This window comes from Corylus avellana, chromosome 9 (assembly GCF_965113065.1).
Source record: "Corylus avellana chromosome 9, dhCorAvel1.hap1.2, whole genome shotgun sequence".
Classification (NCBI taxonomy): Eukaryota; Viridiplantae; Streptophyta; class Magnoliopsida; order Fagales; family Betulaceae; genus Corylus; species Corylus avellana.
The window spans coordinates 3921150-3940540 of NC_142498.1; the positions used below are offsets into that span (position 1 = coordinate 3921150).

General features: G+C 32.8%; 2 protein-coding genes and 1 long non-coding RNA gene across 4 annotated transcripts; 2 read left to right on the forward strand and 1 right to left on the reverse strand.

Annotated features, from left to right (window-relative positions):
- Positions 1 to 229: 229 nt before the first annotated feature.
- Positions 230 to 4250, forward strand: LOC132190415 (putative EG45-like domain containing protein 1). The gene is made up of 5 exons (XM_059605405.2): positions 230 to 442; positions 2405 to 2546; positions 2694 to 2822; positions 2928 to 3228; positions 3849 to 4250. Exons 2-5 carry the CDS (start codon positions 2411 to 2413, stop codon positions 3853 to 3855), a joined length of 573 nt encoding a protein of 190 aa, XP_059461388.1. The 5' UTR covers positions 230 to 442; positions 2405 to 2410; the 3' UTR covers positions 3856 to 4250.
- Positions 4251 to 8691: 4441 nt separating this feature from the next.
- Positions 8692 to 9943, forward strand: LOC132190071 (EG45-like domain containing protein). Of its 2 annotated transcripts, XM_059604953.2 has the most exons (3): positions 8692 to 8989; positions 9077 to 9377; positions 9665 to 9943. In XM_059604953.2, the coding sequence occupies exons 1-3, from the start codon at positions 8857 to 8859 to the stop codon at positions 9669 to 9671; spliced, it is 441 nt and encodes a 146-aa protein (XP_059460936.2). In that variant the 5' UTR covers positions 8692 to 8856; the 3' UTR covers positions 9672 to 9943. The 2 variants fall into 2 exon arrangements, with proteins under 2 accessions (XP_059460936.2, XP_059460935.2); XM_059604952.2 differs by lacking the exon at positions 9665 to 9943 and having other exon boundaries at positions 9077 to 9652.
- A 103-nt stretch (positions 9944 to 10046) lies between these two features.
- LOC132190072 (uncharacterized) lies at positions 10047 to 14240 on the reverse strand. The gene is made up of 3 exons (XR_015909119.1): positions 13845 to 14240; positions 11569 to 12187; positions 10047 to 10136 (listed from the first exon to the last, which is right to left on the reverse strand). It is a non-coding gene; the product is annotated as an uncharacterized LOC132190072 (long non-coding RNA).
- Positions 14241 to 19391: the final 5151 nt, after the last annotated feature.

Below are 19391 nucleotides of genomic sequence, written 5' to 3' on the forward strand. Positions count from 1 at the left end.
AATGGAGCTCCACAGCCATAACAAGAAGTCAAAAACCCACAGACTTGCAGGAGGATCGTAGCGAAGAACAAGATTGTAGAGAGGAATCTTGGGTTTTTTGGATCCGTAAGTATCAAATTTTATAGCATACCTAAGCGATCTTCTTCTCTAATAAGCCATTTGGGTTCTTGTTAGAGTCCCTCACCAAATATCTCGAGCCAATTCGCCACTTAATTTTTGAAGGTTTTTCTTTTTCCTCTCGTTGTTTTTCACTTTTCTCTCTTTGGCGCCACTGAATCTTCTCTCTCCCGCTCTCGCTCATTCTCACTCTTCGCGGTCGATCATCTTTGGTATTTCTTTAGATACTTTGGCGGATCAGAGCTTCCGATCTGACCGACAATCGGAAATAGATTTGGATCAACTCAACCTTGGGCCTCAAGCACATATAGAGCCTCTATTTTTGGTATGTTTGTTTCTTGTTGTAATTTGGCTATGTGTTTTTGTTGTAATTTGGGTATATATTTTTATTGTAATTTTTGTATCGGTAATTTTCTATGTTTGTAAATATATTTTTATCGCCAAAATTGTATTGAAATTCTGGGTATATGTTTATGTCGCAAGAAGAATATTCTTCTATTTCTCACTTCTCTTACTCTAGGCTGTTATTTATAACTTCTCTATAGTTAATCTGGGTTGTGTTTATTCATTTTTCCATCTAAGTTGTGTTTTTTTCAAATGGGTCTTGGTTTCATGGATATTTGGCTGGCATCTTTCATTTGGTTGGGCAGATTGATGAACATGTAATGTGTTTTCTTTGGTACTCCGTTGTTTGGTAGCTGAGAAAATCCAAGGAAAAGAGGATCTTTTTAGTTGAGTTTTGATTCTAAGGTATAGAGGAACTCAGCAACCAAGCTAAATAGTTGCATTGCAGCGACCTGAGGATGATTTCGTTAAAGATTTGTTTGACTTTTTTTCTCATTGAAGTTTTCCCTACATTTTCTCAGGAACCAAACAGGCTAATAGCATGTATATTTATGGTAAAAGCTTGAGATGTTTTTCTGAAATGCTTGATGAGCGCTTTGTAATGGCTCTAATGTACAAGAAATGACCTTTATTCTCAGTATTACGTGTTTCTGCCGTTTCATTGCTATTTGCTAATGTAGGTGTTAATAAACAATTACTTAGTGATTTAGTTTATTGTCAGCTGAAGTTGATTGTTATGTTAATTTTTGCTTCTCTGAAGCTTTATTTAGTTTAAAACTTTGTGCTAGGTTCAATGCCATTTTGTTGTACTTTCTAGTCTAAAATTGGAAAATAAGTTCCAACATTGTTTGGTTCCCGAGAAAATAGAGGACAAAGGTACAATGTGAATGTTTGTATATATTATGGCAATAGTAAGAAGGGATAATAGTTGCCATATATTAAATATGTTTGTATGCGTGTGTTTGTGGTATATAAAGAAAAGGAAAATATTTAAGGTCTATGGTTTTTGTTGTAGCGTGTATTTCTTTAAGTAAGACAAGTAGGGTTCACTTCAACTATTTGGTATTTATTTGAGATTAAGGGCGTGCCGATTCATTGATCAATTTTATTAATGCTATATACCATATAAGTATTCTCCTTCCATCATTCAAAGTTGATGTAGCATAGTTCTCTAATAAAAAAACTCATTTTCATCTACCAAATGTTATAAAGAACCACACCACATCAGCTTTGAAGAAATGAAAGAAGAATATTCGTCTGGTATACAACATTACTCTATCCTATGTGGGGCAATCAAGATTTGTCCGTTGTTGGTTTAATTTTAGTGATTGGGGGAGTTGAAAGATATGAAAGTTGAGAATTGAAACAGAATAACGAACCTAGCAATTTCTCACCTAAGTAACACATGCATATTCTGCTACTGTGAGCCATAAGCGACTAAAATTACCATGATTTTATGTGTTCATTTATGACTCTTGATCTTTAAATGAAATCCCCCAAACCAATAAAGAAGAATATGTAAATGAAGTAGATAAATATTTAGAGAGTTTGATTTGTGGTGCTTTTGGGAAGTAGCTAGCTTAGCTAAAATAGCAAAAGTGGATTTTCTATCTAAAATTTAGCTAGTTCACTATGAATGCTCTAAGGGAAGTTAAAACTATAAAACATCTGCACCGTACTACTATGATATATAGTTTTCTGATTTATTACTATATATATTCATGATGTAATTGATCACACTGTTGGACTCAACCAACCAACGTCTCCAAAAAAGTGTCGAAACAATCAGAGGCTTCTCGGTATTGCTAGCGAAAAAACTATGCTCAAGTTAGCAAAAGAAATGGTGTATTTCTCTAACGATTTGTTTCAAAAATGTTAAGAGTGTTTATCATATTTTTAGTTTGACCCCACAATAATTATTTTCTGACTCCGTCACTGGCAGTTTGCCATGGAAGGAGCTCAAAGCTGTCACAATGCTAATGTAAAGAGAGTGCCATCGTCTCCAGAAGAAGATGGAACTCTCAAGAACTGTCTCGAGACTTTTGGCACTGGTCAAAATCAGATGTTTTCGCTAAGAAAAGCTGGTCTCTCTCTCTCTCCCTCTCTCTCTCTCTCTCTCTCTCTCTCTCTCTCATCTTATTATTATTATTATTTTTTTTTATGGTATTGATTTCAATAAAAATGTGAGACTATATTCTCAACATTCATGACACCATAATTTGATTTTGCAGGAATTTCTAAAGGATCTAGTCCTCAACCCTTCTATCGATGCCTCATTCTACTACTGCTCCTAGTGAACCTTGCTCCTCTTTCCAATGGAGATGTTGGCACAGCGGCCCAATACGAAGCTCCATTCTCACGTACGTGATTACACTATAAGAACTTTGACTCCCAAAATAACTTCCACAAACTGACGTGCTCTCTCTCTCTCTCTCTCTCTCTCTCTCTCTGCCTCCTTTAAACAGCCACTGCATGTTATGGAACCAATGAGGCGCAATTCCTGTCGAGTGAAGAGTTCGGGTCAGCTGGCAAGGCGATATGGGACAACGGTGAGGCCTGCGGGAGACTATATGAAGTGCAGTGCATAAGTGGCCCTGATCCCACAACTTGCATTCCAGGCCAGATAATTCAAGTAAGGATTGTCGATCATGCACTTACTTCGGTCTCGAGGCCTTCCTGGGATGACGCTACCATGGTTCTTTCTACGACTGCATTTGGGAAGATCTCCAACGCGTCTGCTACATTTATTAACATACAATACATCCCGTGAGTCTCTTTCATTTCTCTCTCTCTCTCTCTCTCTCTCTCTCTCTCTCAATTTAACAAATCTTCTTCAAATCCTGCTTCCTCTGTTAAAATTTCTTGCTCTTTCAAACCCATTTGAGATCGATTCTCTCTTTCTCAAGACATATTGCACCCGTTGGATCTATGGGTATGAGTGATTTTTCTTTTCCCATGAAATTGAAGCAAAAACAGTGTTTCTCAATAATTAACTATAATAAAAATGCTAACATGAGTTACATTTCCAAGTGTCACATTAATTATAGGCCTTTTTACTAAATTTCTTACTTTGCATGATATGCCATGACCATAGAGAGAATCTCTATAGATACTTGTAAGAACATTAACCTTTCTCTCCACTTTTTGCCCACAAAAAGAGTGTGCGTGCTTGTGTCTGTGTGAAAGAGATCACATAAGGGTAGACTCCTTTAATAGCTGGGATTGATTGGTGGCAAACTTGTTCATGCTTGATCAAGTTACATTTGGCAATATGAACATGCAGTTCTAATTTTTATTTTATTTTTACTGCTGGAGTAATTTTCACAATAAAATGAAAGAACATTTTGATTGTTCTTGACATCAAAAGATTCTCTTTTAATGTACAGGGCTTGAGGAGGACATACCATTATATTGATTTATCAAGTGGGGAAGGGGACCTGATTGTTTGTCATGTCATTGTGGTTGATTGGTGTATTATATGTAAAAAGATGGAGAGACTGTGAATTAACTTCTTCTTCTTCATTCTGAGGTTGTGTGTACCATTGTCTTAGGTTATACCTAGATGAGTAGTCGATTTGTTTGCTTGTTTGTTGAGTATCAGCAATATCAACAACACTCAAAGCGTTGTAGTATGGAAGATGGTGTCATTGTACCTTTTGTGGTGTCTATATAGGAAAATGCATGATAATTGTTTTGAAGACCACAACAAGACTTGGGAGGAGAAATCTCTTTTCTTCAACACATATTTTTGGACAACCGCTTATGTGCAAAAGGAATGGAGAGTCCATGAATCATCTATGTTTTTGTTCTTTTTGCCCATATTACTTAGGTGGCTTCGTTTATATATTTCTTTTGTACATGGGGCGCCATACGCTTTTAATGATATCTTGATTAATTATTAAAAAAAAAAAGAAGAAAATTGTTGTTGGAAAGCCTAGAACCACTTTAGGGGTTTCTCTTCTTTCACCATTGTTGACAACAAGTGAGAATTCCTAAAATGCTTTTAGCTTTTTCTCACTTGGAACTTGTTTTCTTCAAACTACACTAGATACAACCTTGTCACCGCCAAGTAATCTTTTGCAGGGTCCGTAAGGAGATACACTTGAGAGATTGGGCAGCAGAGAACTTGTTTTCATATTGCTGTTCCAAGTATTTTACACAGAATTTATTAAAAAAGAAGAAGAGTATTTTACACAGTCGTAAGTTTACTTTGCATGTATTTTGGTCTTCTTCTTCCTTATAGTGACCTCTTAGGTTTGACTGCTTTCGAAACCAAAATTCTTGTGTTGATTTTATGGTTGTGATGTCTATGTATTTATTGGGTTAATAATTTTATATTGTTGTTATTATTGCTTGTGTGATTGTTTTGGGGGTAAGAACTCGATCCTTGGTTCCTATTAACAGTATACATGTATATTTCAAAACAAAAAGGTAAACATATAGTGAGAAGAGTATTCCTAGTACTAGTATTTTATAATCTATCACTACAAACATCATTTCTCGTTTGGCATATGATCATGATCAGAGATGGTTAAAAAAAAAAAGGAATTCTATCATTTCTCAGTAAATTTAAATCAAATTATGATTTTAAAAATGAAAAAAAATAAAGAAAAAACTTGTAAAATTAGTTTTAACATTCATAAGGCATATCTAACAAAAGAGAGACCCAACTCCCAAAACCGATCAATTTCAAGAAGAAATCACGAAATTAGAGCACAGAAGCAGGAAAATATAACTGTAAAAAAGAAAAATAAGCGACAAGATGAATAATGAAGTGATTTCAGGGTTGAGAATGCAAAGATGAGTATGGATTTGATAGAAAACCGGTGACTGAATATACCTGCAGAGCCGCCGTGCCGTGATCCGGCCGCCTCTCCAAATTTTCTCAAAAGGATTTGGCAGATCACCTCTCAAAACGAAAGATACACAGGAGGAAAATAGCCCTGAGAAACCTCTATACTAGGAGGAGGGACAGACCATTTTTTTATTATTATTATTATTATTATTTTTCAATTCAGGAGGGAGACTTGCTTTGACGTTAAGATCAAAAGTCTTGGGATCCCTGGAAAAATGAGAAAGTAGTTGGCCAGCTGGAACGCAGATCGCCCAAAAAAATTAAAATAAAATGACAATTTTATCCTTCAAAAGAATCAAAACCGGATCCGTTTTCTAGAAAGTCATGGGGCTGGCGTCTAGTGTGGAAACTGGAAAAGAATAAGGAACAGTTCCCGCGGAACCTGACGTGGCGCTAGCGAGTGGTTAGAGTAAATTGGGGAGTAATGATGCTATTCGGAAGCATTGGGTGTTTTTGCCGAAGGCCCTCTTCCAGGGCCTCTCTCTCAATCTAAAAAAAAAAAATTCATCTCAAAATTAATCTCAACGTCTCTACTTTTTATACTACATTAATTATTTTTATTATTATTATTATTTAAATAAAAAAATCACTACAAAACAAATTTTTTACATTTTTTCATATAAAATATATTTTTTTACTTTTTCCTACAAAATATTTTAACTAAAACCAATCAAACACTTATTCCTAAAAAAAAAAAAAAGGCTACAGTATCGGCCCTGAAACAGTACCGTTCCAGGGCCATTTTGTGTGGAACCTGTCCGTGCTTTTGACGTGTCATGAGTTAACCCAATTGGGGAATCCATTCCAAACATTTCCTTATTGGTCACTCTACGTACACTTATTCTTACTTGTACTAATTACTTCATGGCTTAGTATTTTAATTGTAATTCTTGAGACCGCATGCACAGATGCACTGATCTTAATGGCAAAAAGAAATTGAGCGAGACCCACAGTAAATTGAATGAGTGTGGCAGGCTATATAAGAGTATCAATCCTAGAAAATAAACAAATCGAAAGTTGGTTTTTAGTTTAGAGGTAGTAATAACATATAACTGATGCAACATGAGCGTGATAAATATCTGTGAAAAGTAACATTATTCATGCACTCTATATGAGCCTGGAGGCACATAGTTTGTAATTGAACATTGAATAGAATGGTGATTTGCTTTCTTCGTGAGAGACTATGTATAGAATGCTACTTATTTTTTAAAAGCTCTGTTTGTTAAAAATTTTGTTTGTTTGTTTATTTTTTATTTTTTTTATTTTCTCTTCTCAAAATAAAAACATTAACAAATAATTCAACCACATAACATTCATAAAAACATAAAAACACTTTTCACATTTATATCGCATCAGAACACGTTAACAATCAAGTTAATGAACACAAAGAAGTTACGGGTGTTAGATACTTACGTCCACAACTAGGAATACCCTTAAGGGTTACATTGTGCTCATTAACTTGATTTGTCTACAATACAAAGGGGTAATGTCTAAATACCAGTATAGTAATTAAATCCCCTTAATTATTACAATCTCAATATTTAATTACGATCAATCTATAAATAAAAAATATTTAATATCAACATAATTATAAAATATACGAAAAATATAAAGAGTAGTTTAGCCTTATGGGTTTGTGGTTATGGTCAACAACTTAGTCGTTTATGTTCTTAGAAGAAGAAAAAAAGTAAGAAATTAAATTGGATGATTTTCAATGAAAAAAAAAAAAACAAAAAAAAAAAAAAAATTTCTGTTGGTGCTCATCAACGTAACGCATGTATTTATATTCCTTAGAAGAAGTTAAAGGTAAGAAATTAAATTAGATATTTTCAAAAGGACAAAAAAAAGGCGGTGGGGGTTGGGACAGAAAAGATAAGTATATAAGCAAAAAGATATAAAGATATCTACATTCACACGTAAATATTGTTTGAATTCAAGTTTGTTGTGCTGTTTCTTGTAAACAAATTATAACGGCAATTGTTTTTTATAAGTGGTCAGAACGTTTACTATGTTGGCGCCTACATTATTTACCGGAGCCCCATCAACAAATTGTTCAGTCGCGCCGCCATTATTTACCGGAGCCCCATCCACACATTGTTCAGGATCGGACTTCTCTTCCCTCAAAATTTTTTGACAACCTCGATCGTCGAGAGACGTTCCAACTACTTCCTTTGAACAGTACTTCGATGGAAATATTAAACTCACTTGTTTCAGATAAACATACTACTAATTAAAAAAATCGAGTTTAATAACGCTTGAAATAGAGGCCTTTTAATAAAAGGTCCCACTAAAAAGTAGGAATACTTGCACAGTAGAACATCCGCTTTTTAGGGGGCATTCCACCTGGTGCAAACGCCCCCTTTGAGGACGTTAAGTTGTTATCTATGTACAATTGATACTGTACGTACGTGATTATTTCGTATACATTAAAACATACATAACTTTATAAATATATGTTGTTTACTTAACGTAATCACACTATGGATAAGAGTTCGATGATAAAGTTTAGGGGTTCAGATAATTATATCAATGGAGTCAAGTTATTTAACAATTTTATTTATCGAATTATTAAAAATTTAAAGAAAAGTAAATATAAAAGAATTAATATGAAATTGAGGTCCATCTATTTAAGTAAATTTTTTTTAAAAAACTTTACTTAATCTTCTTGAACTTCCACAACTTTTACAATTACCTTTTAAAATTAAGAAAACTTTAAATTTAATGTATGGACTTCCAATTTTTTTTGCAATATCATCATTTTGTTAGGTTTTTCTATTGAATCCTAATGAAGGAGTGTCAACATTACCGAAGTATCCCTAAATTTTAAAGAAAAAAAGAAAGAAAAAAAAAATGATATTTTAGAAATTTTGATAGAATTTAACAAAAATGTTGCATTGCAAAAAAGTCAAAGTTGAATACATTAAATTGAAAGTTTTTGAACTTTAGAGAATAATTACAAAAATGATAAAAGTTAGGGGAATTAAAATGAAAATTTTTCTAAACTTCAAGTTACCCGCCCATGCACTTGATTCGACAAATAAACTCCATATATAAAAATTATTTTTATATTTACTTCTGAAATTACTAACCATCCAAACTTAAAATATAAATTCATATGCATGCATGTCCGAGCTATTACTAACCTCCTCTAGAACTTACTATTTTTGGCATTTTCAGGTGATGATTTGGTGGCGGGATCCATGAGATATTAATGCATGCTTTGATTGCTTTCAATTATGATGACAATAAGAGAGAGAGAGAGAGCCTGCAATTATATTTTGTCGTCAATGAGCGGAAACGTTGACCAGTCCGTGGGGCATAAAAGGCGACAACTTGGACTGATTTTCTTAAAAGAGATATTGGGCTTTGAATCATTAGGGTTTCTAGTTTCTTCTTTGTGTTCAGTAGGATTTAACCAGCATATATATTAATTTGGTTGTTTGAATTAGGTCAAATAATCTTTAATAACATCAAGAGGAAGCAGCCTCCATTTTCTTCTCCCTCTCAAACTCCCCCTCGTACAAATCTTAACATATACTATGTGTTTTTTGGCTGGGATTTCTAAAGGATCTACTCCTCAGCTCTTCTCTCTATGCCTCTGTCTACTGCTCCTCGCTCGTCTCTCGTGTGCAGATATTGGCACAGCTTCCCAATACACAGACCCATATTTACGTACGTGATTGGAAACAAAAAGGGTAATTTTTTTTTTTTTTTTTCTTTCTCATATACATCTTCTATGACAAATTCCCTATTTCACAGCCACTGCCTGTCATGGAAGCGATGAGGCGCAGTTTCAGTCGAGCGAACTGTTTGGATCGGCCGGCGAGGCGATATGGGACAACGGTGAAGCCTGCGGGAGACTATATTCGGTGCAGTGCATAAGAGCTTCTGATCCCAACACTTGTATTCCAGACCAGATCATTCATGTAAGGATTGTTGATCGCTCACTTACTTCGGTCTCTAGGCCTTCCAGGGAAGATGCTGCCCTGGTTCTTTCCACAACTGCATTTGGGATCATCGCCAACTCCTCTGCTACGTTTATTACCATACAATTCATCCGGTCAGTCTCTCTCTCTCTCTCTCTCTCTCTCTCTCTCCTGTTTGTCAAAATCTTTTTGGTACAATCCGATTGTTCAATGCTATATTTCACAAAAAGAGAAAGATGTGTTGTGTCCATGTGAAAGAGATCACATTATAAAGGTAGACACCTTTAATAGCTGGGATTGATTGATGACAGTTCTATGTATATATGTATATTTTAAAAGATACTGGAGTAATTTTCACAATAAAATGAAGAACATTTTAATTGTTGTTCTTGACATCAAAAGATTCTCTTTTCATGTGCAGGGCTTGAATAGGGAGATACCATATTGATTTAGCAAGTGTGGGAGGCGGCCTAGAAGTAAACATTCTCATTCAAAAGTGTTTTCAATTTTAGAAAAATATGTATTCCCAGAGAACAAGAACCAAAAGGACTTCCCACTCCCACTAGTGTTGAAGATAAAGCCCAAGGACAGCAGACTTTGAATGTTTGTAAGGTCGATCTGTAAAGCCTTTTAACCTTATTTTAGCTTTTGTAAAGTTTGTTCATGCATGCGTATATAAATATATGATTTCTGAAGATTAATTAGTAAGGGAGGAAAACCAAAATCATAAAGTTTACATCATTACATGGTATCAGAGAACTAAAGACTTACCGTCGTGTAATTCTTTCCTCCTCCTTTCTTTCATCCCTTTTGTCAAACACTTAGTCTACTAATGGCTACTTCAATTTTGTCCTCCACAGCTTCGCCCACTGCCAATCCCACCTCTTGCTTCCCTGCACCACACTAGTAAACATAAATCACACAATTTACTTCAAGCTGAATCATGACAACTTTTTTTGTTTGGAGAACACTAACTTCTTCCTTTTTTAATAGGACACGACCCCCTTGTAGATGGTATTAGAACATAATTCTTGGAGGATAAATGTAATATCCCAATTATTTATTATGATAAGTGAACTTTAATTGAACTAATGGTTTGTTAAGGTTTGTTAAGGATTATTACAGGTTATAATTTTAACTTTTTGATCTCGTTGAACGTCAATCAAAGTAGGATGGCTGAACATTCGAGTCAAACTCTAGTGACGGACGTTCAAGGTTGGATGTCTGAACGTTAGACTGTAACCCTAGACCTAAATGTTCGAACTGTATGAAGTGAATGTTCAGTTAAAACCCTAGGACTGTTGGTCTAATAATACAGTCGAACGTTTGAAGATATGCTCCAAACATTCGATATGTGGCAGTACTGTGGATAAGGCTTAATTCATTCTTATCCTCAAACCTTTAGGCATCTATAAATATCCTTCCCCTGCACCCTTTCAGCCTATTTCCATCCCTTTTATTCAGTTTATTCCTTGTGAGTGTGTGTGAGAGTGCTTTGGTGAAGAAAGAACTCTCTTGGTGCCTTGTTTTTCAAAGGAGATAACTTTCTTAGTCTAGTTTGTTCTTGGTTGTATTATGCTTATCTACTCTTTAGTTAGTTTCGAAACCTAGCTTTGAATCTCTAGTTAGTTTTTGCTTTAATAACTAGTTTAGCAATGGATTAGCATATTAATGATGTTGGAAGTAACTTCTCCTGCATGAATGCATTATTGTTGTTTAGGACTCTATTAGGGATCATGCTATGACTTTAGAACCTACATAGAAGTAATTTGGTTGGTTTTTGGTTCGAAAATGGGTTTCTGCCCAGCATCTAACGTTCAACCTCTTTTGGACGAACGTTCGATGTCATGACTAAACATTTGACCTTTTCTACCCGTAGATTTGAAGGTTAGGTAGAAAGCCTATTTTGAGCGTATTAGAGTTTAAGGCTTGTTTTAGCTCGGGTTTAGGACTTTTCTCAAATATCGAGGTTGTAGAACATTAAGAGAATTTTGTATACAAACCCTACGACATGAGTAAAACTCACACATATACTTGCTATTATTTTCTTCCTGCCTAAGCATAATTATTTTTACACATTTCAAATCGCTATATATAGATTTTTAACATATATATATATACCGAAGTCCCAGAGTCCCACAAGCAAGAACACATTTCAAGAGTTTGAATATAACAATTTTGCTATTATTACTCATTCTCTAACTTCCCTACAGTATGTTTGGTTGCCAAGAAAACCGAGGAAAATAAAAGGAAAATTCAACTTTTGCATTCTCTCATGTTCAGTTCTTAAGGAAAGAAATGAAGGGAAAATAAAAAGAGTGTAACCTGTGGACGCTTGCGCTTTTGGTATCGTCTGCCACTACCACCACCACCACCACCACATTTCAAAGATAAACCAGGAATGTTCACATTTACCTTTTCCTTCTTCTATTGATCAGATTCTCGAGAACCAAACAGAGAGGATTAAAGTATCAAAGCATTGAGTCAAGAAATTTTATGCGGATCATCCAATCCTAGCTTACCAATTGATATTCATTCGTTGGTTAGTTGAGCTTGTGAATGCGGACTCGGGAGCCTATAATGTTGGTTGAAATGATAATGCCTACACACATGATTCACGTAACCGCAGAAGCTAGCGTGTCGGTGCAATGGTTGATTAGAGAAAGCTAGGAGTCTGTGACATTTTCTTTTTTTAAGAAAAAAATTGGAGGGGCTTGGAATGCGTCAAGGCTAGAAGTGATTCCGTTTCGGATCATATGCCCCTTCTCGACCCTTACTAGCTACACTGTTGCTTATAGTTTCACCGTAACTTTCCCGTGAATTTAGGCGGAGACTTGAAGCAAGGTAGAGTCTTGGCACAACTGATTACAGTTATAACTTGTTCGTAAGCGAAAGAATTTTGCACCACGTATGGCCAAAGCCGTATTACATTAGCAGACGACACCTGGTCAAAGTTGTATTTCATTAGTGAATGCTCCACATAAAGAGACGACATGCAACTATTTTAGGTACCAGGAGCGCCTAGGGCCCCGGCATAATTAGGTCCAAAAAAAAAAACTTTTAATAAGCCTAAAAAAAAATTCAAAAAAATTGAAGGCCCAAAAACAAATTTAATAAGGCCCAAAAAAATTTTCATCAAAATTTAAGGCCTCTAATAATAAATATATGTAATTAAAAAATGCCTCAATTTCATAAGGCCCAATTTAATAAGGCAAGAACAATTCAAGAAAAAAAAAACAAAATCTGACAAAGGCCAACCTCAAATATCATTTGATGGAAGACCACAACTGCCACAATCTCATTTCTTGGCCGATCAGGATCCCAGCAATAGCTGGGCAGTTGCTGAATGGTTTTTTTTTTTTTTTTTTTTGGTGTTAATCTAGACCGTTGGATGAAATCTAACGATCTAAATCTCGCCACGTGTCCCATTAAAAAAATATAAAAAAATATTATATATATTTTAAAAAATAAATACAAAATAAAATAATAAAAAATCAAAAAATTAATTTAATAATATGGGGTGGCTAGCCATCTCATTTTCCCCTATAGGGGGTGGCCGGCCACCCCAGCCCAGCCATGGGAGTGGCTGAACCACTCCCTATGGGGGAAAATGGGGTGGCCAGTCATCCCATATTATTAAATTAATTTATTAATTTTTTATTATTTTATTTTGTATTTTTTTAATAAAACACGTGGCAAGATTTAGACCGTTGAATTTCATCCAACATTCCAGATTAACCAAAAAATACCCTTCATCAATTCCCTAGCGATTGCTGGGGATCTGATGCTTTCTTGGCAGTAGAGAAATTCTCTTTGCAGAAAAGTGAATAAAATAATATAGGGACAATTCCGCAACGGCAACGGCAACAAGGCCAAGACTCCATTGTGTGATAATGCTGGTTGAGTGTTTGTAGAGGTTGTACAACACTGAGAAAGAGAAATCTGGTGTTTCAAAAACAGGGGCTGTGCAGTCGCCAAAATATTATGATAAAATCTTACTTAAAGATCAGCATTGTCGAAAAAGAGATTAAATAGATTAGTCATATTATCAATTGAAAAAAAAAATATTGAATATAAAAGTTTAATTAGTAATTTTGCATCTCAAAAAATATATAATAATAATATTAAAATAATTTATTATTATTATTTTTTTTACTTACAAAAAAATAATAAGGCCTCATCTCAAAATTTGGCCTAAGGCCTCTAAATTCATTGAGCCGGCCCTGGTACCATTGAACCATTCTCTCATATACAAATTTCCAAATCTACTCCAACTCCCAACTCTCTTTGCTAACTAACCATCAGAGCGTTTTCCCGACAAGCTACTAAATTGTTTTCCACCATTTGCAGGCATCTGTTAGTTGTGTCAGACCGTGCGATCAACTGCATTATAACTGCAAATCGCTCGACACTTAAAGCAACAATACAAATAATATATAAAATGAATTGCAATAATATTGGAGTAGAGCAGCTCAAAAAAGAAGACAAAGATCATCTATGGTGCAAGTAGAATTGATTATCTGGATGACATGTTGCAGCTATCATAAAATGATGGCCCAGATTTCATAGAAGGCATAAAATCCTAAACAGAGTGTACTTACAAATATTTCAATTGAGTTTCAGGCTCTTGAGGCTCTAATTATCGCATAGTAATCTTGAAGTTCAAACTCAGACAAGAGCAGAAGCGGTGGATTGACAACATCTGTCAAATAATCTGAGGTTGCTGATCATGATTCTTTTCTAGACATGCTCAAGGAAAACACAATTGCAGAATAAATTTGAAGAATAAATCACAAATTTAAAGCTCGCATGAAGGAACATATTACAGCTACCAAAACAGAGACTAGATGCTAATGAATGTGGAAACATACAGTGCTTTGAGGTTGAGAAAGCAAACATTTACAGAATGTGGATTTCAAAGAAAACCTCTGACTGACTATATTGTCCCGCTCGATCCCTTCAGACCAGCATTGCAGAGAAAGGAGGTGGAAAATTGGTGGAAGGTGCCAAGAGATAATGACATCAATGATGTGGCACAACCTGAAACGTTTATTTTAAAGGTGCTAGGAGCCTGTTTGAGAAATAAAGCTTTTAAGTCAAAAAACACTTTTTATCAAAGCTTTTGCCAAAAGTTGATTACCAAATTCAATATATCAACAACTAAATTTGTAGACTCAACACAAATTTAAAGCTAAATTCATCGGTTCACTACAGAGATGGTTAAAAATAGAATGAATTCTATCATTTCTCATATATTTTAATGGTATATAAAATAAAATAAAATTAAAAAAAAAAAAAAAAAAAAGCGATTGCAGAGTGTATTTGAATAGGAAAGCAAAAACAAGTTTTGTTTCCTAAATTTAAAGAAAATTAAAGGGAAGAGGTTTTGAATGCTTCCATAGCTTCCTTTATCTTTTCGTATACCAATTAAATATTATTATTTTTTATAAAACATAAGTTCTTACTTACCCTCACATTTTTTACAAAATCTCAACACAATCTCCGATAAAAAGCATAGAGAAGATAGAAATATTTTGTGTTAAAATGAGAAAAATGTTAGGTATACCAATTAATTTTTACCAAAATGTTGGTTACCAAATATGTATGGCCGTCATATTTGGTCTATTGTACTTGTAAATAGGGGCGTAAGGTGATGAGATGGTGACATATAATTTGATAATTAAAATTTTGATAAAAAATTTGGCACACCAAACATTCCCCTTAAAAAAACATATAGATAGGAAACTCGTTAATTAGCGTACCTTTAGAAAACTCATGGGAAAGCAATTGGAAATAGTTTTTGTGATTTTTTTTTATGAGATTTTCTTATATTTAAGAAAATTAAAAAACTATAAAGTAATTGTTGTGAAGACCTTGACCTCGGAGTCATCGTCCATCTCAATCCGGCTGTTTCGATTCAGGAATAGTTTGCAAGAACGCAGAAATTAAGGGCTGTGTTTGGCAAAGGGTCAGATTGGGCCGGATCCAAAAACTTAAAAAAAAAATTTTAAAATTAACTTCAACATTTTTACTTTTTACATCATATCAATAATTTTTTATTACTATTTAAATAAAAAAATCACTATAAAATAAATTTTTTACTTTTTTTATACAAAACATTTTTATTTTTTTATCTCATACCAATTAAATTTGCTACAGTACCATTCTACTCTTTTTTTTTTTTTTTTTTTTTTTTTTTTCATTTCATGGCCAAACACAACCAAGGAAATTAAAGAAGGCAGAAGGAAAAAGGGTGAGAAGAATGAGTACGACACGTGTTGCACAAGGTAGCTCTTGGCCCCACAAGAAAACTAAATGGGGGAGCAAAAAGTCTGGAATCTGGAAAAATGAAAAAGTAGTGGGCCAAGGTAGAAGAAAAATGAGTAAAGGTGGAACCGCGTGTTGAATGGACTAGATGCAAAAATGTCAAACAACTTTTTTTATTTAAAAAAAAAAAATTAAAACATAATCGGAAAGAAGATAAATTTAATTTTTGAGGAATTCAATTATATTGTGTTATATTATATTGTAATTTTTTTTTTTGAAATTTGTTTGTGCTGGTATTTTTCAGAATATTGTTATTGAATTCTTTACATAATTTCTTTAAATTTTTTTTTTTGGAAAGCTATTTTTAAAAAGTCATGATAAAGGTACAACTTTTTGACACAATTTTAGTCAAACTTTTCTCTTATTTTTTATTTTTTTGAAAAACAAAATGAAAAATGAAAAAAAAATTTCTGAAACAATAACATCCTATGTGGTCATTTTTTTCTTTTTTTTATTTGGTAGGTGTGATACAACCACAACTTAAACCCAACTTTGGCCCAACTTCTAGACTAAATTTCTCTTTCTCTCTCTAGTTTCAGGCTCTCTCTCTCCTCCACATGCAATTTTTTTTACACTTATGAGAAAAGTTTGTCTAAAGTTGGGTTTAAGTTGTGCCTTTATCATTTTCCTTTAAAAAAATGGTAGTTTTCTTTGCAAAAATTGTAATTTTTTTTTTAAAAAAAAATAGTCATTATTATGAAGAAAAAGACCATTTTTTTTGTTAAAAAAAAATGACAAATAAAAAAAGAAGCACATAGGATGTTAGTGCTTAAGATTTTTTATTTTATTTTATTTTTTTAAATGACCACATAAGAAAAAAGTTTGGCCAAAGTTGTGCCAAAAAGTTGTGCCTTTATAATTTCTCATTTAAAAAAAAATGAATGATAGAGGCACAACTTTGGCCAAACTTTTCTCTTATGTGGTCATTTTTTTTTAAAAAAAATAAAAGATTAAAAAAAAAAATTCTAAAGTGATAACATCTTATGTGATTCTTTTTTTATTTCGTATTTTTTTTTAAAAAAAAAAATGGTCATTATTATGAAGAAAAATACCATTTTTTTTTAAAATACCAAATAAAAAAAGGACCACTTAGGATGTTATTACTTCAAAAAAAAATTTATTTTTTATTTTGTTTTTTTAAAAAATGACCATATAAGAGAAAAGTTGGGCCTAAGTTGTGTCTCTATCATTTCTCTTTTTAAAATGATGAGTTAAATACCTTTGACCCATGTGGTTTAACAACTCTATTTTTTGCCTCATTGATTTCATTTTGTACCATAGATAATTCCTCGATAATGGCGAAAAATGAAGATGGTACATCTGTTTAATTTCAGTCCAAAATTTAACCAAAATTCATGTTAGCATTTTTAAAAAATCAACATGTGTCCATATACCTAATTAAAAATAAAAAATCTCTAAAACTAAAAATTATTAAAAACATTAAAAAAAAAGAAAAAGAAAAAGAAAAAGAAAAAGAAAATGGGTGCCTCGAGCCACCTCTGGCTGGTTTTGGGGTGGCTAGACCACCTCCAACTTACAAAATGGGGTGGCTGAAACTACCCCCAATACTGTTGGAGGTGGCCAAGCCACCAATGTTTGGCCTGGAGTGGCCGAACAACAACCATGGGCTAATCTTAATTCTTATTATTATTATTAATTTTTATTTTTTATTTTTTATTTTTTCAATTGGCCTTTTGGATGGCCAAAACCACCACAGTCCAAACGGGAGTGACCAAACCACCCATTTTCTATTTGTTTTAATTGTTTTTAATATTTTAATAATTTCATTTTTAAAATTTTTTGTTTTTTATTAGGTATATAAACACATGTCGATTTTTTTAGGGTGTTGGCGTTGATTTTTGTCAAATTTTGGACGAAAATTAGACGGATGTACAATTTTTGTTTTTAACCATTACCGAGGTACCATAGGTGATATAAAATGAAACCGATGGGGCAAAAATATAAAGTTGTTAAACCACATGGGGTAAAAAAACATTTAACCTTAAAATGAATCAAACATCAAACTCTTTATATTTTTTTTTCTACCTAAGTTTAATATTTTTTTTAAAAATTCTTTATTTTTTTTGGTAAATGAGAGAGGGAATATAAATGAATATATAAACTTTAAAAATTAAATAGCTTTCACTTTTTGGCTATTGATATTTGAAGAGTCTTTTTGACTAAAGTTAAATTCCAAATAGAGTAAATAGCATGTTAAATGACTCTTTTTGTTAAATGACCAAATTTAAAGAGCTCAATATTCTTATTCTTATTTATTTTCTTAATTATGGTTTAAAGTTTGTGCATCTCAATGTGTAAATGATACCATATTGTTTAAATGAGAAATGATAAAATTCATTATTTTTCAACTATCTTTTATCCATCTCCATAGTAAATGGATGAATCTACTATTGAATTTATATGGAATTCACATGATGACATGAATCCATAAATCTAATAGTTAATCTATTGAATTTGTAAAAAAAAAAAAAAAAAATGTTATGTAACATGCTTCTTATTTAAATTTAGATTAGAGCTCGGGTTGCTTCAAAAATGTAAATTTGCTATAAGTAAAGAAAATTTTGATTTGTGTAGGAGTTAGGAAAATTAGTTGGGTTTTATATTTGTGTATAGTTGCTTGTATTTTTTGAGGTGTAATCGTTGGTTTTTTTGTTTTTGTTTTAGGTGTTTTGTAGATTTATTTTATATTTTTGTTTTTATTTTCTACACCGTATTTTCATTTAAAAAATGCTACACTTATTAAATTTTATTTCCAAAAAATTGATTTTTGAGGGATGTATCGGTGTCACCCTTCCATGAGATGGAAATAGTAACACATCACTTTGAAATCAACTTTTGAAAAAAAATTTTGTTTAGTGTAAAATTTCTCTTTTCATTTAGGTATGCTATTGAAGGGCCCACTTTCTCTTGATTTTTTGTTTCCTTTTAAACCTTTTCCCATCTGCTTATTATTATTTTTTTAAAAAAAAAATGAAGAGAACGGTTAGTTGCTTTCTCTGTACGAGACTATATGCATGGAATGCCACTTTTTTGCTATGTTTTCTATCTTATTTTCTCTTTTTAAAATAAAATTATTAACCACCGATCTAAACACAAAACATTCATAAAAGCATAACAATAAATTTACTTTTATATCACATCAAAATATTTTTTGAAATAAAAAAAAAATATTTGAAATGCAAAACAAACTTGATAATGGTTTGTGCCTAGCAAATTAGATCTTTTGAGTGACATCATAACTAGGGAATTTTAAGATCAGGATCCCCTCAAATTTCTTTTAAATTTGAAATTCTTTTATTATTAAGAGAAATACTAGGGGTCAGTAAGTTTTTCATATTTGACTCATATTCTCGTACAAATTCAATAGATCAACCATTTAATTTGTGAGGTCTACCATTGACTTATGTAGGGTCTACATAAATCCAAAAATCTAATAGTTCAAGATAGGTCAAATATGGAGAAAATATTGACCCATAACATTTATCTATTATTAAATCCTATCCATGTTTTACATCTAATAATCTGCCTATCACACAAAATAAATGCTGAAGTTAATGAAACTTTATTTTCTCTCTCTAATTCATTGATGCATTAAAGTTTCATTAATTTTAACATTTATTTTATGTTACAGCGGGCAAATTGTGGATTTTTTTTTTTTTGAAGAAAAGACTGCCTTCTCATTGATTAATTCAAACCAGCTGGAACATATTGCTCCAACTGTAAAAGTTCAGAAATACATGCAGGTGGCTCATGTAGCCACAACTTATTCATAAAATTCTGAGTTGCTAATTTTGATAAAA